The following is a 19,886-nucleotide window of genomic DNA, read 5'->3' as shown; positions in this document are numbered from 1 at the left end:
GAGGGAACGGCAGCGATGAACGTTTGTAGCAGAAAACGCGGGCGATGGACAGGATGGGACGGATGGCGGCCTGGAGTCGATGGAGCACGAGCCAAGACGCAGAGCAAACCTTTCTCCCGCCACCGTCGTCAACATCTTCTTCCTCTCCATCCCCCGCTTTCTAGCTCTTACCCCGCCCTACCCTCATCGCCCTCACCGCCGCTGCGACGACGACTACGACGATGGAGAGTTCGACAGCGACGGGCACTAGTCCGCCCGCCGTCCTCGCGACTGCCTCTGCGACAGGAGTTGCGACGACAACAGGCTCCCGCAAAGTCCTCCACTCCAAGCGGTCCTTTGGTACCAAGCACTCTCTCGCCCACAACCGCCCCGTGCTCGACTCTCCCGCGTATGATGCCTCCGAGGAAGACAACGATCCGCTCACGGACGACGGAGCCTCCTCCATCTCCGTACAACTCACCCCTGCCTCCGGCTCAGCCACGGGCACGCACGCGCGCCCCTCCAACTCCAACGCGCCCTCATCCCGCCTGACGGCCAATGCCAAGGGTTTGCGCCCGCGGCACGCCCTCGCCGCTGCCGTCTCCTCAGATGACGGAGGGATCGATTCGCCCACGTATGACGGGGACGTCGAGAGTATCACGACCACACGGGGCCCTGGACGCGACACCCCCGGCTCCTCCACACACTACGCGTCTTCCATCGCCTCGACGCTCACCTCGCCCCTCCTCTCCTCCTCCGCCATGCACGAGAGCGACGATCCAGAGACGACCGATCCCGCCCTTTCGGCGCTGCCCTCGCCGCACCCCGTGCTCACTCCGCCCAACTCCTCGCAGCCCGTACTGGCGCCCTCAGAGCCTGCCCCAGCTTTGATCGCCGTAGAGGCCTTCAACCCCGCCAACCTTACACCCGCGGACATCCAGGAGTACGCGCGCGCATGCATCGCAGGGACCGATCCGCTCGGCAGCTCACGCAAGTATCCCATCAACCCACCCCCGGAGGGCCGCCCCGTACGCATCTACGCCGATGGAGTGTACGACCTGTTCCACTTCGGGCATGCGCTGCAGCTGCGCCAGGCAAAACTCGCGTTCCCTGCGCCTGCGGACGCGCCGTCGCATGTTGTGAGCGGGGTGCATCTGCTCGTGGGCGTGAACTCCGACGAGCAGTGTTTGGAGCACAAGAATATCCCGATCATGCGGCATGCGGAAAGGTGCGAAGCGGTCAGGCATTGCAGATGGGTGGATGAGGTCGTCCCTGACGCGCCGTGGGTCATCGACGCTGCGTTCATTGAGAAGGTGCGTGCGCTTTTAATAATTGTATGGTTCGCCAAAGTATCGGGTCTGCGATTCGTGCGAGCTTCTGACTGCTTCTGGAGTCTTGCTGACGTTGACGCTTTGTTTTTATAGGTACATCCTCCAACCCTCGCAAATCGATCGCGTACTAACGCTGTTCCCACAGCATCAAATCGATTATGTTGCGCACGATGAGGACCCTTACGTTTCCACCGGGCACGACGACGTCTACGGCTACGTGAAGTCACAAGGTCTATACATCCTCTCTTCCCGGTTACTTGACAAATACTGATCATCGCCTTCGAACGCAGGCAAGTTCCTCCCAACGCGCCGCACGCCAGGCGTGTCAACCTCTGAGCTTCTTGAGCGTATCGTGAGCGGATACCGGCATCGCATCTTCGACAAGAAGCTCGCACGCATGGGCCACGCGGAGCTCATGGCGGAGGGCAGCGACTACGACGACAGCGCGCCGCCCTCTGGGCGCGTCTCGCCCTCGCGGCGATGATGGTGCTTCGGTCGCATACCAGGGATTAGTGTCGTATCTGGGGGCCAGGGTAAATGCCGCAGAATCGAAGGTCAGGAAGCTTGAAGGTAATGTTGCTGAAGGTTAATTGATAATATCGGGGTGCAACTGCAGATACATATGCTGAAACCAAAGAAGTACTGTACACACGCCTGTATCGTTATTGTCCAGATTCCACGGCTGCTGGTTGGATAGACAGACAGAAGACAGATACCGAATTCCAATATCGTGTTGTAACGCTCGCAATTTATGTTGGCCAGGTGCGACGTGGGATGCTCTCCTTTGCCTAACGCCTCACATGGAAGTACTCTGTCAGTGGGCTCGTCAACCTGAGCCGCAGGCTACATAAGAGCGCACCAGGTGGAGCGTTGACGTTGAGTAGCGAGGATGCATAGCCACACCCACTGCTCTCACTCGCACACACACCTCGATCAAGCCGAGATATCCCAACACGCCGGACGCACTTAGCCATCCCTCGACGCTGTAACGCTGAGTTAACGTATGTCAGCTAGCGAATCGTCTGCACGAAATACTTGAGTTACGACTGCACCAGCCCAGCGTAGCGGAGACCAACGGCCAGCATCGACATCGTCACGGTAGCGTCAAGGACTCTTGTTGTCTTTCCCTAGACAGAGTGATTCGAACCCCACCTGGTACCGTCATTCGCAGCGAATATGTGCGGCCGCTTCGCATTAGCTCTCCCCGTAAGCCAGCGGCGGCATTCGCTTGATCACGAGTTGCGGTTGTTCACAACCAGCCCCAGCATGACGAGATCCAGCAAATGCATGGGTACAACGTCCAGGTCGGCGAATGGGTGGGTCAAGACCAGTTTGTCCCTCGGTACGTTCCTTGTCATTCGAACGATTCTCGCTCTCCAAGAGTGGGACGCGCACGTTAGCTGATCCGCCATGCAGGTACAACGTCGCACCGCGCTCACAGGCACCTGTCATAAGGCGTCGAGACAGGGGAGAAGGAAGCAGCAGCAGCAGCGGTCCCTCCTCGAGCCAACCCGGTCCTTCTAGTCGCCCCTCTGAACATGAACATGAACAGACGGTGCCCTCGGCTAACTTGAAGGCCGAAGACTCTGACCACCCAAGCCCCGACAAGGCGCCGCTGCTGGTGACGATGCAGACGATGCGCTGGGGCCTCGTCCCGCACTTCAGCAAGCACGAGGACCCGTCGCTGAAGACGATCAATGCGCGGTGCGAGGCACTGATCGAGGAGCCGCGGGGCATGTGGGCGAGCATCAAGGGCAAGAAGCGGTGTGCGGTCGTCTGCCAAGGGTACGCGATAGATCCAATTTTCCCTTTACGCGTTGCAAAGACTTACCTCAGATATCGCAGATACTACGAATGGCTGAAGAAGGGAAAGGAAAGACTTCCACACTTCACCAAGCGAGCCGACGGGCGACTTATGCTGCTGGCGGGACTCTGGGACCGCGTGATCCTCGAGGGTACGCTATCTTCTGTCAGTATCCTCGCGCGCGAAGCTTATGCCCCCCGCTGCAGGAAGCACGGAACCGTTGTGGACGTTCACGATTGTGACGACAGACGCGAACAAAGAGTTCAGCTGGCTGCACGACCGGCAACCGGTCATTCTGCCTGATGAGGCAGCGCTGAGTGTCTGGCTGGACACATCTTCGGGAACGTGGACCCAAGAGCTGTCCAAGCTGTGCGCCCCGTACCACGCCTCGGACCATCCGCTCGTCTGGTAGGCCCCCTCCTTCTTGCATTGTCGCGTGACTGTACTGACAAGCAGTGGGTGACAGCTATGCAGTGCCGAAGGAAGTGGGGAAGATCGGGACAGAGTCGCCCACCTTTATAGAGCCAATCACAGAACGCAAGGACGGCATCCAGGCTATGTTTGCGAAGCAGACACGAAAGGACGCCAAGACGAACTCGCCTGCGAAGAGCAATCCTCGCAAGCGTAGTGCGTCGCCAGCAACCGAGAAGACAGACGTCAAAAGAGAGGCGCAGCCCGCGAAGAAGGTCAAGGTTGAAAAACTCAACGCATGGGAGGACGACTCCGACATCGAGTACGTCGATGATCCCGGCCATGGCGGTAGCGCGGATGACAGCAAGGACGACAAGGTAGCTGTCGAACCTGGCTACTTCTCCTTCGTATATCTTCTAACCTTTGTCTCTCCAGGCCTCTTCAGCTTCGAAAGGAGCTAGCCAGAAATCCAGCCGGCACGCACCGTCGAAGGCAAGTATCTTCCCTCTACGATGGCAATTTGCAATCTTCATTCAAAACATTTCCTCGCTTGGAATTCACCAGTCCTCCCAGAAAGCCACCGAGAAGCCCTCCAAGGTTAGCTGTACATTTCTGTTTTGCGTCTCTCTCGATCCACAGTCGCCATACTCACCAGTTCTCTGTCCTCATCTCAGGCATCGCCACGCAAAGGCAAGGCTGCGACCCGACCGGCGTCACCTCCCGCAAAGATAACGTCCTTCTTCAGCAAGAAATAATTCAATTGAGCTATGCTAGCCCATCCTGAATTCATGTACGTGCGCATCTTGATATCTTGATTCATTCGAAGGAGATATACAATATCCTCCCTGCCGCGGCGTCCGTCCGAGATCTTTTCCTACTACATACCCTACCGAATGTTTTTCTGAGGTTTCAAGCTTCAAGATCAAGTCCGACACACAAGGTATCGGACGAGTTGTAACCGCATCGTGTGGTGTACAACCGACGCTTCATGTACATAGTCAGATGACCTCGTATCGTCCTACTTAGCATGCAGCGTTCATATGCGACCATCTTCACTGTTTCGATGTGACGTTTCTTGTACCTGTTGAGACAACTGAGATATTGACGACCGTTCTCCTCTTCCTCGCCGCCATGCATCAATATGTTTACGCGGCGTGTTATCGTGGAGTCCCCAACGGGAGCCAACCAGATCGTAAACAGTAAACATACAGAGTAGTACTAGTACTAGCAGTAGGAGAAGCGCGAACAGATTCAGAGACGGAGATGAGAGTACTGTGAGACAGAGAGACGATGTGAGACGTGTGCGAGCAATGAGATCTGAGAGGAGAGGAGATAAACGTAGAGACGAGAGAGACGAGACAGCTGCAGACACGAAAGGAAATGAAATGGAGGCGGGGCACGAGAGGCAAAGCAACAAGACCAAGCGAACAACGTACGTGCGTATCATAACTCCAAACAGCGTCCGCACGGCCACTACACCACCGTGCGCATTTGAGACTCCAGCACGCGATTACTGCCAGTACCCCTGCTGCTGACGGGGCTGGTACGAGTAAAACGTGCTACCATCCGAGCCGCCTTGAGGATAACCCAGGTGTCCCTGCGGCCCCTGGCCCTGGGGCTGCTGGCCCTGCTGGCCCTGCGGACCACCAGCCTGGCTCGCGGCGAACCTCTGCGCATAGAAGCTACCTTGACCGGGCTGTTGCACGCCGCCGCGACCTTGCGGACCCTGACCGACTCCGACTCCGGCGCCGACATCCTTGACACCCACATTGCCGCCATACGGCTTGTACGCATTCTCCGGGGATCCCGCAGCAGCGCGCTGGCCGAGAGGAGGTCCGGACGTGGGGGCAGAGCTCTGACCGAGTCCCATGAAGCCCTGCATGCCCTGCGCACCGCTGCCGTAAAGGCTGCCCTGCTGGTGCTTGCCGTACTCGCCAGAGGGAAGGCCACTGCTGACGTTCACGTTCTGGCCGATGGAGTGTTGCGTGTGATGCTGATAGCCGACGTCATCGTACGCGTTCGAGTGCGGCTGCTGGCCATACAAGCTCTGGCCGTAAGGTGACTGAGGTTGCACGGAGCTCGGACCCTGCTTAGTTGCGGGTGACGGAGCAGATTGAGGTCCCGGTGGGCCCTGGAAGACAGTCGGGTACTTGACGAACGGCTGGGGAACGGTGTAACCGGAGTTGTAGGGCGAGCCGTAGTACTGGCTCTGGGGATAAGGCGGGTAGTAGTAGGGAAGTGGGGGAGGGTAGCCTTGTTGAGGGCCCTGACCAGCGCTGGGCTGACCTTGACTGCTGCTCTGCGAGGACGGTGGGTGCTGCTGTGAAGTCTGGGTGTTGGCAGGAGGGAGGCCGGGAGCAGCATGCGGTTGCTGACTACCAGGCAGACCCTTGATGTCGTCATGACCGAGGACGTTGCGGTTGCCAAAGCCGGTGGGACCAGAGTAGGAATCGTAGAAGCCCCTCTGGGACTCGCCATAACCGTAGTCCTGAGCTCCGAAGTTGCCAAGGTGAGAACCTTGGCCTTGGTGCTGCACCTGCCCGAGCTGCCCGAACGCACCGTATGGGCTGTCCTGGTTCTGCCCGGCGGGGGGAGTGGGGGTGTGGAAGTAAGGAGGCTCGGCTTGGCGGAAGTAGTTGGACGGGCCCAGGTTCTGTCCTTGCGCGGGTTGTTGCTGCTGTTGCTGCTGAGAGACTGGTGCATTGTGTTGCTGTTGTGACTGTGACTGGACCTGGTCGAGATGAGTCGGGAGACCGTGCTGGCCGTAGGAGTGGTGCGCCTGGCTCTGAGGTTGCTGCGATTGGTGGCTGGCGAGCGACGGCTGTGATTGCTGGGAATAGGGCGAGATGGAGGCGGTCGTAGAGGAGGTTGGGAGAGCAGCCTGAGTGGAGAGGGCGGGTTGCGAGAGAGAAGTCGGGAGAGTGGATTGAGGCTGCTGGGGAACGGGGGGTAGGGAAGGCGGTTGCTGTGGCTGAGGCTGCTGCGTGGGAAGAGAGGCGGAGGACTGGAAAATAGGAGCCGAGGGAAGCGACGTTTGAGAGGGTGGTGAGGTAACAGGCGCGGCGGTTTCAGGAGCCTGTGAGACGGGGGCGGGTGCGGGCTCGGGTGCAACAGTAGGCTGAACAGGTTTCACCTCCACCGAAGCGGGTTCATGGCTGGATGATACTGTCAGCACACAACACATGAAATAAGCAAAAAACCGAACGTACGCAGGTGCATCGAAGTCCTCGCCACCAAGGCTCAAGCTACCGAACTGCATGCCAACCTTCTCAACGCCGGTGCCAAAGCTGGCGGGCAAAACCACGGGTTGGTCGGTGGTCTTGAACTTCGGCGCACGATGCGAGACAGGCGTCGGTCTGGTCGAGATTGAGGGAGTAAGCGGCTTGGGAGGAAGCGCTGCAGGAGACTCCGGTGCGATCTGCTGTGTAACCCCGGGGGGAACTAAGTGCTCCGGCGCGGGCTCATCTACAGGCTTCGGTGATGGCTCTGCGAGCTTGGGCTCCTCCGCGACTGCAGGCGCAGATGTCGACTCTGCCTGCTGAGGCGGCCGCGGCTCGTCGTCCCATGTCGGCGCCTGAACAGTCGTAGGCTCTTCCCAACCAGTCGAGGTCACAGGAGGCTCTTCCACCTCAGGAGGAGGAGATGGCTCGTGTTGTTGAACGGGTGCAGGCGGAGGAGTAGGAACAGACACAGGAGGGGCGGGCTGAGGCGCTGGTGCAGGAGGAGGTGTCGGTTTCTCTTGGGGTTTCCTACAGGAACGATGAGAGTACGATGGGCAAGATGGATCACTGTCACGCACCGTGCGATTTGGGCCCAAGAGAGCTTCGACGTGGCTGGCGTACTCACAACCTTCGCCGGCACAGGAGCGTGTGCCTGAACGGGCGCAGGCGCAGGTGTGGGTGCAGAAGCAGGGACAACAGCGGGGGCAGGGTGAGAGCTCTCGCCATTAATGGTTGCAGTGTCACCTCCCCAGGTAGCAGGGGTGCTAGAGCCCCAAGCCGACGTCGCCTCCGTATCTGCGTCAGCGACATCTCCATTTGCCGACGCAGGGGTGGCGACATCCCCAGCAAGAGTGTCCTTATTGGCTGGGCCAGAGGTGGATGGTTTGGTGCGATGACCATTGACCTCGTGGTGGCCACCTCGCGTGGAAGCGCCGCGTGCAGCGCCGCCGCGAGGGCCACCTCTGGCAGCGCGTCCACCCCTTCCACCGCGGAAGTCACCTCTACCAGCAGATGAGTCCTTGGGAGCTGAGGTGGGCTTTTTGTCCTTCTTGCGAGTAACTGAGCCCCACTGCTCCGCATGGCCTACACAAAGTCGCGTCGCATGTCGGCAACACGGAGGCGTGACGGCAGAAAGAGAGACACACCTTCGATGATCCTCGTCGACGCAAGCTGGACATCGCCACTGGTCTCAATGAGCAGCGACTGGAGATCTGAATACGAAACATGAGAGATGTTTGGGGATGGACAAGGGCTGCGGTGACGCACCGTCGTATGACCATGAGGGGAAGGCTTCTTGAAGTTGCTTTGCTTGCGTGCGGAACTTGTCTGAGGGAGATTCTGGAGCCGCTTGGGACTTGCGGTAGTTGGAGGACTTGTACATGATGGGCGGGGGAGAGACGTCGGCGGAACGCTTTTTTTCGGCGAGACGACGAGGAACGGGAGGAACGCGGTCAGGTTGTGGGCGTCTTTCTCCCCCGCCTCTCTTTTGCTTTCTTGCCATTTCTGGATTACCAGTATCTCAAAACTAATATGGTTTACTACCACTTTACGTATTTATCAGCAGCCTAAATACAGAACTTATCATTTACGGTGCGATATACTATGGTGCTTTTGTAGGCTATCTCCCTTTTGGTAATTCAAGTCATCGACGGATAACCCCCAAGGCGTCGGTCGCATCAGCGGCCCTTGCACCGACCCCAGACCGTCCCCGCCGTCCCGCGTCGTCTCCTCGTCATCCTATTTACCGTGCTCGACGGTTGAGGCGACCCAGCCATGCCACCCTCCAAGGGCCGCCCGCCAAATCTTCGCTTGCAGACAAACGCCGTGTCGAATACCGTCATCGAACTCGAGACTCCCGTCGACCGCGCCGACGACGATGACAACCTTCAGCTCTCCTCCCCGTCCACTGCATCCTCTGCATCCAACTCCCCCGTAGATTACGCCTCCGCACTCGAGACTGACTCTGACCCGAACTCCGACGACATCTCCAAGGACCTCGCGCTGCTCGACAAACTACGTCGCAGCGTGCGCAAGAACTTGAAGCTGCGTCCCATACGCTCTGCCACAAACAGCCTCCGCGCACAGGCCGCTTCTCCGTATAGCTCTTCGTGGACGGATCTACGTGAAGTACGTTCACCCAGTCCCAGTTCTAGTGCGGCAAGCCCCGCCAGTGTCTACTACACTCCCACCTCTGCTCTCTACGGTGATGCCGACGACTGGCGGTCTTCCTCCTCCGACTCTTCAATATCTCGTGGGATCGACGCTGCGCTTCTGGTTGCCCGTCTTTCCGCACCAACACGACCGATACTCATAGATACCCGTCCCACGGCTGAATACCTCGCGAGTCATCTCGAGCACAGCGTGAACATCCACACGATACCCTCTCTTATCCTCAAGCGCTCCAAGAAGCCCGGCGGTGGGTTACACGACGTCGCTACCCTTCGCCAATGGATCACCACAGACGACGGGAAGCGGAAGTGGGACGACATCATGAATAGCGGCGACTGGGATGGTGATGTGATTGTGTACGACGAGCATATGGACGAGAAGGAGAGGACGAACCCCGGGCCCCAGGCGACCGCCTGGATCCTGCTCAACCTTGTTGAGCCCCTGCTGGAGCACGGTACGATCGACTACCTCCATGGCGGCTTCTCGACCGCGCAGCGACATCCATACCTCCGGCAGCGTATCATATCTGACCACTCGAGGCCAGACAGCCACCATCGCCCTCCGAGCAAAACTCACAAGGCGAAGGCGAATGGGAAGCTCGGGGGACTCTTCCAACTCGACATCTCAGTCGCAACGCGTCCGCGCGACCTCCCCGAGCTCGAGCGGTCCGCCGTATCTCCAAAACCGATGATGCCTACTGCCATAAGCTCCTGGCAGGATGCATCTGACCCAGTCGCTCCCTCCCCTGCTCCCTCCCAACTTACCTTCTCTCGTCCACCTCCCCCGCGCCGCCCCAGCGTTCCCACTTTGCGCAAGTTGGACACGACGTCTGCCGAACGTCTGAACGCGAACCTTCCCAAGCTCCAGATGCCCCATAAATCGGCAACGTTGGCCGCCCCTCCTACTGCCAATGGTCTCCGCTCTCGCTCTCGATCCCCATCTCATCTTCGTCTTGACCTACCGCCACCATCACATCACCATCTGGACCTCTCAACGCCTTCACCGCCTGGCTCCGCCCGTCTTCTCTCCGCGTCACCCAGTCATTCAAGCGAGTTCCTACCACCGCCATCGCCATCATGGGCGCAGCCCAACACCCCACGCATGATGTATTCACCTTCTACTCCGATGTCTCGATCGCCATCTACAGCGCGCCCGGATTCCTCGCAGCCCCCAACGACGGAAGAACCATTCCCTGTCTTCTCAGTGTCGACGATACTACCGAGCTTCCTCTTCCTAGGACCGGAGCTTACTGCTCAGGAGCATGTGGAGGAGCTCCTATCACTTGGTATCAAGCGTATCCTGAACCTCGCTATCGAGTGCGACGATGACCAGGGACTGCATCTTCGCGAGCGCTTTGAGCGCTACATTCGCATCCCAATGCGCGATACCGTCGAGGAAGACAACATCACGCGTGGTGTGCGGGAGGTCTGTGAGGTTCTAGGTCAGTGATAGCCATGTAATATCCACGTTAACTCCAACTGACGATCCACCACGATCCCCCTTGCAGATGACGCGCGACTGCACTCAGCGCCGACGTACGTCCACTGCAAAGCCGGCAAGTCGCGCTCAGTCACGGCGGTGATGGCGTACCTCATTCACGCGAACCATTGGACCCTCTCGCGCGCGTATGCGTTCGTACTCGAGCGCCGCAAGGGCATCTCGCCTAACATCGGGTTCGTCTCCGAGCTCATGACCTTTGAAGAACAGGAGCTCGGCGGGAAGTCTGTCGGTGTGGTCAAGGTGTCCTCGCAAGGCCAGGCCGAGGGCGAGGAGGGCGAGGGCGACGGTGGCAACGGCGGAGGAGGAGGCATGGGCGGCGGGACGAATTATCAAGTCGCACTAGGTGGTCGCCGGCCACAGCACATCCGCGAGAGTCTGCCGCCCCTGTTCTCGGTCCCACATTCGTTCTCTGGAATCATTGGCGGCACAACGAGCAATGGGCCGCCAGTGCTGGACGCGGCACACATCGGGGACTCCGGACAGGAGCTGGAGATCAAGGATGCAACGGGCCGATACAGGCATGCAAGGCGCGCTCCGGTCGACGAGGCGACGCTGCAGCCAATGCGAAGGGTCAGCAAGGCTGGGTTGGAAAGCGCGTCGTATGTATGACCGCTGCTCTTTGGGAGTCCTGTGTCTTTCTTGCTGGGTTCGTCGCCCCTTCGTCTATGCTTCCGTGTTTTACATGTCTTCGGTATCCACGGGCTCACATTTACTCGTTTCCCGCACCTTTCTGGCGCACTCATGTCTTCATCTTTCTGCATCCTCAGTACTCGTGTTCTATCTTCACATCCATGTATATCATCCCATAGCTGTCCTGCCTCGCCGACGCTGGCCTGGCTGTTTTGTCTATTTGGCGGTATCATTAACCCATTCGCTTACTCGGGGGTTTCGCGAGCGCTATCATCACCTTCATCCTCATTTCTGCCTCCATGTACTGTGGATTCCATTCAGAACCGAGTACGTACATAGCATGCTCGTTCTATCGATGCGCGTATATCTCCACGCTCCTCCCTCGGATCTGTGTCTCTCACTCGCTGTCGCATCTATATAGTGTTGGAATCCTCAACGCCTGCATCCACTAACATCACTGTAGCGTTATGTTTGGCCTCAAGTCTCCAACGTCAACGTCGAGTCGCTGGATGGTGACGACGCCGCTAATAGCTTCGTCTCGCCGACCATGAGAAATAATTTATTAGTGACGAGCACTGGTAATCCGCGAAGTAAGTGGACCAATTCCTGTGGGTTGGGACCTCTTTGGGCTCGGCGAAAAAGGGCCTGAACTATGTCAGTCGGGCGCACGTCAAAACGAACACTCTTGTAACGCAATGCAAGTGACTTGCGTACCTGGGTCAATGGACGCTGGTTGGTGCTGAGAATAAGCAAAGTCCTGTCATTGCCTATTGATATCAAAACCCTTTGCTTGTGAGCAAGCAACATATGATACATGATGTGCGCATGAGGTGTGTGGTTAAGTCTGGTAAAGTCAACTCCGAGCCAATTAGTACAGTATGGGAATTTACAGCACATAACAACTCACAGACCGCACAACAACCAGAACTAGGTACGCATCCGCCTCGTTCTCGTACTAAGAAAAGGGCTCCCTGGCCACTCATTAAATCTCCACTTGTCCTGTGTACTCTCCTTTGCCTTTACCTTCCCCGTCTCCGCGTCCGATGACCGGGTGCGCTTTTGCTTCCTCCCGCGCACGACAAGGCTTTCGAGGAGAGAAACCATCCTCCAGGCCTCCCCGGACCCGATCGAACTCTCCTCTTGCCAGAAGGTACGCTCGCCAATCTCGTGCCGGATGGTCTCAGCGAGCAAGCGCGTACGATGGTTCGTCTCGACGCCGTTGACCCACATTTCCTCAAGCACATCGCATACCCCACGCAGGTCGCGAAAGGACCTCCAACGCGTCTCGATTAGTTCGTTGTACACGGGCGTTGTGCATCCATAGACGAAGGAAGCGATAGACAGATCTCGGGCATGCTCAAACATCGACATAGCGAGGTGTGGGTCCTTGTATCTGTCCCGGAAGGTGCACATGAGTGCAACAAGGAGATGGGGATAGTGCTGAAGTGCGCTCAGCATCCGCCGGGACGAAGGCGATGTGTGGAAGTCCGAGGAGCCGGCTTGGTGGACCTCAACGGTACGCCGCGCTTCCCCCTCATACCGCCGAAACTCACCAAATACCTCTTGCATGGCCCACATCAGCAACTGGATGTCCGTCTCACAAAGCTCCATGTCCACCATCTTGCGGTCAAGCTCCTCGTCCACCTCTGACGTCCACGGCGGACGTTTTATGCGACGGAGCCTGCTGAACGATTTGTCCATGGCAGCCGAGTGTTGGTCCACTCCTGCAGTACCCTCGGAGCTTGCAGCAAAGTCGCCTTCGAAGACGACATTGAACATGTCTGCGATCGTCTGGCTCTCGTGGTGCGTCGTCGAGATGGTACGAGGATGCTCAGGGCCGTCAGCACGTCCCACCGGGAGGCATCTGAGATTGCGGACATGCGGGATAGAGTGGTGCATCAAGGCAGTGGTATCCTTGACGGCCTCGAAGATACTATCCCACGGGGAGGCCCCCGTAGAGGATGTGCGGAGCTGCAGACGCTAGGTAAGCGAGACCAACGCTCTGATGAACTGGCGTACGCACCCAAGTGCCATGGAAGTGTCTATAACGCAGGTTCAGAGCAACGACCCCTTCTGCCCTCGGAAGAGAAGCTGGGTACAGACTTCCAGTATGCAACAAGCTGTATGATATAGTACTGACATACCTGAAACTTGGAAGCACCGACACGGGCAAGTCCTGGCAGATGACTGAGCAGCGAGCATGAATATTGTCCCCACAGGAATCTAAAAGTAATAGGTCTGCAGGATGCCGTAGCGGAGCGATATGGTAGAGGAGGTGAGATTGATTGATAGGCCCATGAGTTAGCTCGAGATTCCTCTAATAAATAATTTAACATTACTTGACAACTTAGTACTTAAGTTACTTATTAAGTAGTCTTGGCTTGATCTCCGGCACTCTTGCACTGAGTTCCTCCGAGCTCGTCCTTTCCTTCATCCCAGCGATGCGGCCCTTGTGAACGCGTATACAATACTACTTGCTTGTGTTCAGCTCCCTACTAGTCCTAATCTACAGGTATGTCAGGGGAGAGCTCCTTTATGATTAATATATTGGCCGTAGGCACCATCTGGCATCAATGTCCCAAATTTGGCCGTCGGTGCGAACATGAAGGCAAGAGACAACATGTTGTCATTGAGCCACGGAATCCATCTCCACTTCTCAGTGCTATCGCATGGCTCACACACATTACGTTCAACACACTTGTATTCTCTGTCTTTGAACGTTTGAACTCTCAAATGCGACCAAGGACAAGAGGGCCATCTGGATCGCATTAATAACATGCCCATGTGTTGCCACAGATAACGGTGCGGGCCGCTATTCCCTCGCTCTCTCCTGGACCCTGGTTCTTCCCGTACCACCATGTCCGAGAAAGCCCCTTTGCTGTCCCAAGCAGCGAAGCCGACATCGCCAGCCAAATTCACGCTTGTCATCCATGGCGGCGCGGGCACGATGGACAAGTCGCGCTCGACACCTGAACTGCGCAAGCAGTACAAGACTGCGCTGAGTCGGGCATTGCTCGCCGGGTACGCTGTGTTGAGTGCAGGAGGGGAGGCCATGGACGCGGCGGTTGCTGCAGTGTCGTCGTTGGAAGGTGCGCACACTTCAGAATATTTAGGTGGTAGGGCTGACTGCGTTGCAGACTGTCCGCTCTTCAATGCAGGCAGAGGCGCAGTCTTCAATGTTGCGGGCAAGGTCAGTCATACGCTAGCTCGAATTGAGTTGTTGTTCTAGTACTCATGCATTACGCAGAACGAATTGGAGACCTCGCTCATGCTCTCACGCCCACCGTCAACGCATCCGTGCATCCCATCCACTCGCCGCGGCGTAGGAATCACTCTCCTTGGCCATACGCGCAACCCATCGCAGCTCGCGCGTGCGCTGTACCTCTCGCCTGAGAGTGCCCCTCACACCATGTTCTCCGGCGTCGCGGCCGAGAGCCTCGGCGCCCCGCTAGGCATCAAGCTGGTCGACGAGAGCTACTTCTTCACTGAGAACCGCTGGCGCGAACACCGAAGAGGCCTCGGTCTCCCCGAAGAACCGCTGCCATACCCCACGAAGCCTGGACAGGACCAGGACAACTCACAAGTCCCGCTTGACCAGCTGCCGACGGGCACCGTAGGCGCGGTTGCGCTGGATGTGCGGGGATGTATTGCTGCTGTGACCTCGACTGGGGGACGGACGAACAAGCTTGTCGGACGCGTCGGCGACACGCCCATCATGGGAGCAGGGTTCTGGGCGGAGGAGTGGAAGGTCGAGGGCTGGGCGCATCGCGTATTGCGGCGCCTCACGGGCAAAGGCAGCAAGGTCGCTATGGGTGTGAGCGGAACCGGAGACGGCGACGTAAGTCTCGGTCACTCGTTACACATGTACAACTTGAACAACAAACTCGATAACAGTACTTCATCCGCCTGGCTACGGGCTCAACTATTGGACGGCGTATGAAGTACCTCCACGAGCCACTGTCTGTGGCCGCAAAGACTTGCGTGGAGGAGCTTCGCCGTGATGGAGGCATCGGGGGCGTCATCGCTCTCGACAACGCGGGAAACGGTGAATATCAGCTTCTGATACAAAATCACCTCAATTAACATATCGTATCCATACAGTCACAATGCCAATGAACTGTTCAGGTATGTATAGAGGCGTCGTTTACGAGGACGGTGTCCCCAAGACTGCCATCTTTGACGACGACGAGTTGGATTAAGGTTTCTCGTTCACTCCCATTGTAATACCTACTGCAAGTACTGTAGGACTTGGGGACTCGTGATTTCCCTGCGGTATGCGTCAATGTGGACGACGCGCAAAGATAGGTCATGTTTGGATCAGCGGTAAAACCTGTAAAAGACGATGACTATCGGTGGATTGCTTCCGCAGGGTTTTCGTCTGCCGCAGTGAAGCGGTTAATGTTACTGTACATATGACCGAGGCCGTCGGTTGTTGTCGGTCAAGATCCACACGTTAGAAGTACAGAGTCCATCTTTGCAAGCAGCTCACTCCTGCGCCAAGAAGGGGTTGGCGATCTCCTCGTAGCCATCAACAGGACTCAACAGGGTGATTGTCGGACCGCGCAGGACAACGAGTCCAAGGTTGCGCGTCGTCGGTTGACCCTCTGGGACTGCAGGTCTGGATGAGCGCGCAGTGATGTTACGTCTTGAGACATGCACGTACCCGCTTGCAAATTTTCTTGTACTTCATCAAGCACGAGGTTAAGGAGCTGGTCGTAGCCCTTAAGCACACCAGTCACTGACGCAGACATCAGTGCCCGGTCCATCGTGGGTGATAGTCAGACCGCCTGACCTTCTCGTCCGCCAGTGAACTTGACGCGGATGCGCTCGTTCACATACTTGGCTAAGTCTAGGATTGCCTCACGTTTGGGCTTGTCCATAGTTGGCTGCGGTCTGACATGATGTAAGGTGGTTACATCGGGGCCGACGATATACGAAACAAGGACGTACGGGCCATGTCTACCGCCCCGAGCGGGTGCGGTACCCCTCGCTGCTCCTCTGCTACCGCCACGACCCTTCAGTATCCGAGGTCATTGGTGAACAGAGGAAGAGGAGGTGTGGACGTACTCTGTCGGCCATTGTCGGGGTGTCCTAGGATAATATCGATGAAGGCGGTTCGGTGTGAGATATGCCGATACGATGGTTTCGTCGTGAGGAATATATACGGGTGATAGGCGTGATGAACGTGGAGGCAAAGCAACTTAGCAAGACTCAGGCAAGACCTAAGGACAAAAGACAAGGAGACGGTTGTAGACAGAGGCGCGAATCGGCTAGAAAAACAAACGCCGTTCCCTTGACCCTGACCTCCATCCGCCACTCCCTCCTCGCCTTCCTCCACAACCACCACCGTCTTCAAGGCCACGAACGCCGAAAACAGCCCCAAAAACATCCACAGTCTCTTCAGTAACGACCATGAACGCGACCGAGCTCCTTGCAAACACCCTCTCGCCGGGTACGTCCTTTTTCATCTTGCGCGCCCGTGCCCAGCTGCAGATGGCGCGTCCTGCCTTTGCAACCGAGCTCAACAACGCCTCCCACCCCCTCTGCAGACGCACATACGCGTGATGATGCGACCCAGAAGCTCGAAACAGCTTCTAGGGAGAACTATGTGAGCCCCTGCGCTCTCCTACCCAACCCGCGTCTGGACGCTCATCATGCACGCCCATCCAGCCCGCGTATATGGCGATGCTGTCGACGGAGCTAGTCAACGAGGCATCACCAACTCACGTCCGCAATGCCGCTGGTCTTGCTCTCAAGAATACCCTATCAGCACGAGTACGTGACCTTCCGATCTTTCTACTGCACACGCCACATTCCGCCCTCTTTGTCTGTAGGAACTTGCGCGGCAGACCGAGTATGCCAACCGCTGGCTCGCTCTCGACGACGCGACCAAGAACAAGGTTAAGCAAGATGCCCTCATGGCTCTTGCCTCTCCCACTGGCAAGGTCGGGACCGTGGCTGCGCAGGTGGTTTCTGCCATCGCGTCGGTTGAATTACCGAACGGGCAGTGGATGGACGTTATCGGGCTCCTGTTGGGTTTCGTAAGTGACCCGTCGAATAACAGTCTGCGAGTCGCTACTCTCCAAGCGATCGGCTTCATCTGCGAGTCGCTGCAAGACGTACGTTCAATCCTGTCTTCAATTTGCTCCTTCTGATCTGAGGCGCGATGCAGAAACCGGATATTCTCTCCATGCGTTCGAATGAAATCTTGACTGCTGTCATTCATGGCGCGCGCAAGGAGGAGCCATCCCAGGAAGTACAACTGGCTGCCATCCACGCTCTGCTGAACTCGCTAGAATTTGTTCGCGAGAACTTCGAACGCGAGGTATGGTCACCTAGGATGCAGATGGCGCACAGCGAGCTCACAACCTGTTGCAGGGCGAAAGGAACTATATCATGCAAGTTGTTTGTGAAGCAACTCAGAATGCCAACACCGATGTTCAAGTTGGTGCCTTCGAGTGCTTGGTCAAGATCATGTCACTGTACTACGACAAGATGGGCTACTACATGGAGCGTGCTCTGTTCGGAGTACGTGCGACATGTCCCAGGAAGACGAACCAGACTAATCACCTTGGGTTAGCTTACCGTTATGGGAATGAAGCACAGTGAAGAGAAGATTGCCCACCAGGCCATCGAATTCTGGTCCACAGTGTGCGAGCTCGAGACTGACCTCGCATGGGAGGCGTCTGAGGTAAGCTGATCACATGTTGATCGCAGGACATCAGTCTCATTATTGCACATCAGGCGAACGAGTATGGTGAAGTTCCCGAGAACGAGAGCAAGTACTTCGCGAAGGTCGCATTGCCCGAAATCGTTCCTGTTCTACTCGACCTTCTCACTCATCAGGATGAGGATGACGACGAAGATGAGTGGACCGTCGCAAAGGCTGCTGCAACATGCGTGGGACTCCTTGCTACCGCAGTCCAGGACACAATCGTACCCGCCGTCATCCCGTTCATTGAGGCCAACATCCGCAACAGTGACTGGCACTTGCGTGAGGCCGCTGTGATCACGTTCGGCTCGATCCTTGATGGTCCCGATCCCAATGTGCTCTCACCGCTCGTGAACCAAGCTCTGCCAATCTTGATCGACATGATGGGTGACCAGAACCCCCAAGTCAAGGACACCGTCGCATGGACGCTTGGACGCATCTGCGACCTCCTTGTTCAGACTATCCAGCCCGACGTCCATCTCCACCCGCTCATATCTGCGCTTGTCGGTGGCTTGAATGACAACGCTCGTATTGCCGGGAACTGCTGTTGGGGACTCATGAACCTCGCCGATCAACTTGGCTATGTGGAAGGTGGCGACGAGGCCTTTGCGAACCCAAGTCCGCTGTCGCCTTACTACGAAGGTATCGTCCAGGCGTTGCTGCGTGCAACGGAGACGTGAGTTCCCTTGCCCTGTTTGCGAGCAGCGATTCCTGACGTAACATCCTCAGCGCAACGAGCGAAGGCCAGCACAGGACAACTGCATACGAGGCTATCAACTCGCTTGTCACCCACGCCACTGCCGATACTATCCCCGTGGTGCAGCAGATCGTCGTGACCATTCTCATGCGCATGGAGCAGTTGCTCTCTATGCAGGTACGTATAACATGGTACAGTGCTCATGTTTACGGAGTCCTCATCGGGTTGTACAGAACCAAATTGTGGGTGCTGATGACCGCAACAACTGGAATGACCTCATGGCCAGCTTCTGCAGTGTGATCACTGTAGGTACTCGTAGCTCCTTCGATAGGCATGGTGCTGATGATACCTCCAGTGTGTCGTTCAGAAGCTGCGCGATGGAATTCAACCAATGGCAGATCGCATCATGACCCTTACTCTCCAGCTCATCAACGCTGCGGGTAAGACCTCCTGGCTTGTGGAGGATGCCTTCACTGTCATCGGATCGCTTGCGCGCGCTCTCGGACCGGCCTTCGGGCCATACATTCCTGCCTTCCTACCGCTCCTTTACCCCGCGCTGAAGGCTCACGAAGACACCGCCTTGTGCATGGTGGCTGTTGGCATCATTGGCGACATTGCGACTGCTTTGGGAGACCAGACCGCACAGTACTGCAACGCCTTCGTCGGTGTACTACTCGAGAACCTCCAGAGCGACGTCCTCAACCGCAACGTTAAGATCTCGATCTTGTCCTGCTTCGGTGATCTCGCTGTCGCTATCGGTCCTGCCTTCGAGCCCTACCTTGCTGCGACGACGGCTGTGCTCAGGCAAGCCGGTGCTGTTCAGCCTAACCCTGTGAGCCCCCTCGGTCAGCTATTACTTGTCATTCCCTGATGTGTCTTCTATCCCACAGCTCGACATCGACCTCATCGAGTACGTCAGCTTGCTCCGCGAGGGTATCTTGGAGGCATACACCGGCATCGTCAACGCCTTCAAGGACACGCCGAAGGTCGATGCTTTGCTGCCGCACGTACCCGCTATGCTCGAGCTTGTCCAGAGGTGTCTGGTCGACTCCGAGCGCACCGAGAGTACCATCCGCCTGTCTGTTGGCTTGGTCGGTGACCTCGCAGACGCGTTCCCCAACGGCCAGATCAAGCAGTTCCTCCTCGTCGATTGGCTCGCCAACGAGCTTCGCATGAAGGGTCGCATGGCGCCGGAGACCAAGAAGATGATCCGGTGGGCTCGTGAGGTGCGTTCTTCATTTCATACCTCATCCGTGTTGCTTCTGGTTGCTGACAATAATTTGTCTAGTCTGTCAAGCGCGCCACCGCATAGAACGTCTAATCCTGCTCAAGCTCCATCTTGTCTTTTGTCTTCGTTTCTTTTTTCCATCTTACAGTCTTACATGAATCCGTATGTCTAAGTCTACGTCATTGTCTACTCACAAGTATCGCA

The 19,886-nt window shown here is 57.1% G+C and overlaps 8 protein-coding genes across 8 annotated transcripts; 5 read left to right on the top strand and 3 right to left on the bottom strand.

Moving 5' to 3' along the window:
- Window positions 1-221: 221 nt before the first annotated feature.
- L226DRAFT_544573 (uncharacterized protein) lies at window positions 222-1,794 on the top strand (the record flags this gene model as incomplete). The annotated part of the gene is made up of 3 exons (XM_067682282.1): window positions 222-1,292; window positions 1,456-1,540; window positions 1,601-1,794. 3 exons carry the CDS (start codon window positions 222-224, stop codon window positions 1,792-1,794), a joined length of 1,350 nt encoding a protein of 449 aa, XP_067537654.1.
- Window positions 1,795-2,497: 703 nt separating this feature from the next.
- Window positions 2,498-4,357, top strand: L226DRAFT_359314 (DUF159-domain-containing protein). Its single transcript, XM_067674212.1, has 8 exons — window positions 2,498-2,652; window positions 2,727-3,095; window positions 3,156-3,265; window positions 3,321-3,522; window positions 3,581-3,902; window positions 3,961-4,017; window positions 4,099-4,122; window positions 4,200-4,357. Exons 1-8 carry the CDS (start codon window positions 2,594-2,596, stop codon window positions 4,278-4,280), a joined length of 1,224 nt encoding a protein of 407 aa, XP_067537653.1. The 5' UTR covers window positions 2,498-2,593; the 3' UTR covers window positions 4,281-4,357.
- Window positions 4,358-4,604: 247 nt separating this feature from the next.
- L226DRAFT_483415 (uncharacterized protein) lies at window positions 4,605-8,204 on the bottom strand. The gene is made up of 5 exons (XM_067677007.1): window positions 8,013-8,204; window positions 7,892-7,957; window positions 7,325-7,829; window positions 6,735-7,274; window positions 4,605-6,680 (listed from the first exon to the last, which is right to left on the bottom strand). The coding sequence occupies exons 1-5, from the start codon at window positions 8,125-8,127 to the stop codon at window positions 5,036-5,038; spliced, it is 2,871 nt and encodes a 956-aa protein (XP_067537652.1). The 5' UTR covers window positions 8,128-8,204; the 3' UTR covers window positions 4,605-5,035.
- Window positions 8,205-8,438: 234 nt separating this feature from the next.
- On the top strand, window positions 8,439-11,495 carry L226DRAFT_559220 (uncharacterized protein). Its single transcript, XM_067683284.1, has 2 exons — window positions 8,439-10,356; window positions 10,423-11,495. Exons 1-2 carry the CDS (start codon window positions 8,520-8,522, stop codon window positions 11,022-11,024), a joined length of 2,439 nt encoding a protein of 812 aa, XP_067537651.1. The 5' UTR covers window positions 8,439-8,519; the 3' UTR covers window positions 11,025-11,495.
- A 51-nt stretch (window positions 11,496-11,546) lies between these two features.
- L226DRAFT_559219 (uncharacterized protein) lies at window positions 11,547-13,315 on the bottom strand. The gene is made up of 4 exons (XM_067683283.1): window positions 13,190-13,315; window positions 13,069-13,136; window positions 11,760-13,016; window positions 11,547-11,695 (listed from the first exon to the last, which is right to left on the bottom strand). Exons 1-3 carry the CDS (start codon window positions 13,245-13,247, stop codon window positions 11,973-11,975), a joined length of 1,170 nt encoding a protein of 389 aa, XP_067537650.1. The 5' UTR covers window positions 13,248-13,315; the 3' UTR covers window positions 11,547-11,695; window positions 11,760-11,972.
- Window positions 13,316-13,502: 187 nt separating this feature from the next.
- L226DRAFT_505102 (asparaginase) lies at window positions 13,503-15,489 on the top strand. The gene is made up of 5 exons (XM_067678013.1): window positions 13,503-14,134; window positions 14,183-14,235; window positions 14,293-14,883; window positions 14,940-15,090; window positions 15,147-15,489. The coding sequence occupies exons 1-5, from the start codon at window positions 13,903-13,905 to the stop codon at window positions 15,242-15,244; spliced, it is 1,125 nt and encodes a 374-aa protein (XP_067537649.1). The 5' UTR covers window positions 13,503-13,902; the 3' UTR covers window positions 15,245-15,489.
- Window positions 15,490-15,530: 41 nt separating this feature from the next.
- L226DRAFT_569286 (U6 snRNA-associated Sm-like protein LSm7) lies at window positions 15,531-15,925 on the bottom strand (the record flags this gene model as incomplete). Its single annotated transcript, XM_067684280.1, has 3 exons — window positions 15,531-15,655; window positions 15,709-15,783; window positions 15,838-15,925. The coding sequence occupies 3 exons, from the start codon at window positions 15,923-15,925 to the stop codon at window positions 15,531-15,533; spliced, it is 288 nt and encodes a 95-aa protein (XP_067537648.1).
- Window positions 15,926-16,457: 532 nt separating this feature from the next.
- Window positions 16,458-19,766, top strand: L226DRAFT_544566 (ARM repeat-containing protein; the record flags this gene model as incomplete). Its single annotated transcript, XM_067682281.1, has 13 exons — window positions 16,458-16,497; window positions 16,595-16,653; window positions 16,716-16,820; window positions 16,880-17,164; window positions 17,218-17,370; window positions 17,424-17,573; window positions 17,626-17,736; window positions 17,790-18,433; window positions 18,487-18,631; window positions 18,688-18,759; window positions 18,810-19,286; window positions 19,345-19,680; window positions 19,743-19,766. 13 exons carry the CDS (start codon window positions 16,458-16,460, stop codon window positions 19,764-19,766), a joined length of 2,601 nt encoding a protein of 866 aa, XP_067537647.1.
- Between the last annotated feature and the right edge of the window lie 120 nt (window positions 19,767-19,886).

Source organism: Lentinus tigrinus (assembly GCF_003813185.1).
Source record: "Lentinus tigrinus ALCF2SS1-7 unplaced genomic scaffold L226scaffold_7, whole genome shotgun sequence".
Lineage (NCBI taxonomy): Eukaryota > Fungi > Basidiomycota > Agaricomycetes > Polyporales > Polyporaceae > Lentinus > Lentinus tigrinus.
Note: the sequence above shows the minus strand (reverse complement) of the source record. Positions and strands in the feature narration are given on the sequence as shown.

Coding starts and splice junctions, on each gene's coding strand:
- L226DRAFT_359314 (XM_067674212.1), top strand. CDS start 2,594: ATGCATGGGTACAACGTCCAGGTCGGCGAATGGGTGGGTCAAGACCAG. Junction 4,018..4,098: donor GCCGGCACGCACCGTCGAAG/GCAAGTATCTTC, acceptor CAGTCCTCCCAG/AAAGCCACCGAGAAGCCCTC. Junction 4,123..4,199: donor CCACCGAGAAGCCCTCCAAG/GTTAGCTGTACA, acceptor TCCTCATCTCAG/GCATCGCCACGCAAAGGCAA.
- L226DRAFT_559219 (XM_067683283.1), bottom strand. CDS start 13,247: ATGCTCGCTGCTCAGTCATCTGCCAGGACTTGCCCGTGTCGGTGCTTC. Junction 13,137..13,189: donor TCGGTGCTTCCAAGTTTCAG/GTATGTCAGTAC, acceptor GTCTGTACCCAG/CTTCTCTTCCGAGGGCAGAA. Junction 13,017..13,068: donor GACACTTCCATGGCACTTGG/GTGCGTACGCCA, acceptor TAGCGTCTGCAG/CTCCGCACATCCTCTACGGG.
- L226DRAFT_483415 (XM_067677007.1), bottom strand. CDS start 8,127: ATGTACAAGTCCTCCAACTACCGCAAGTCCCAAGCGGCTCCAGAATCT. Junction 7,275..7,324: donor TCTTGGGCCCAAATCGCACG/GTGCGTGACAGT, acceptor TCGTTCCTGTAG/GAAACCCCAAGAGAAACCGA. Junction 6,681..6,734: donor GAGGACTTCGATGCACCTGC/GTACGTTCGGTT, acceptor AGTATCATCCAG/CCATGAACCCGCTTCGGTGG.
- L226DRAFT_559220 (XM_067683284.1), top strand. CDS start 8,520: ATGCCACCCTCCAAGGGCCGCCCGCCAAATCTTCGCTTGCAGACAAAC. Junction 10,357..10,422: donor GGAGGTCTGTGAGGTTCTAG/GTCAGTGATAGC, acceptor TCCCCCTTGCAG/ATGACGCGCGACTGCACTCA.
- L226DRAFT_505102 (XM_067678013.1), top strand. CDS start 13,903: ATGTCCGAGAAAGCCCCTTTGCTGTCCCAAGCAGCGAAGCCGACATCG. Junction 14,135..14,182: donor TGCAGTGTCGTCGTTGGAAG/GTGCGCACACTT, acceptor ACTGCGTTGCAG/ACTGTCCGCTCTTCAATGCA. Junction 15,091..15,146: donor TCTCGACAACGCGGGAAACG/GTGAATATCAGC, acceptor GTATCCATACAG/TCACAATGCCAATGAACTGT.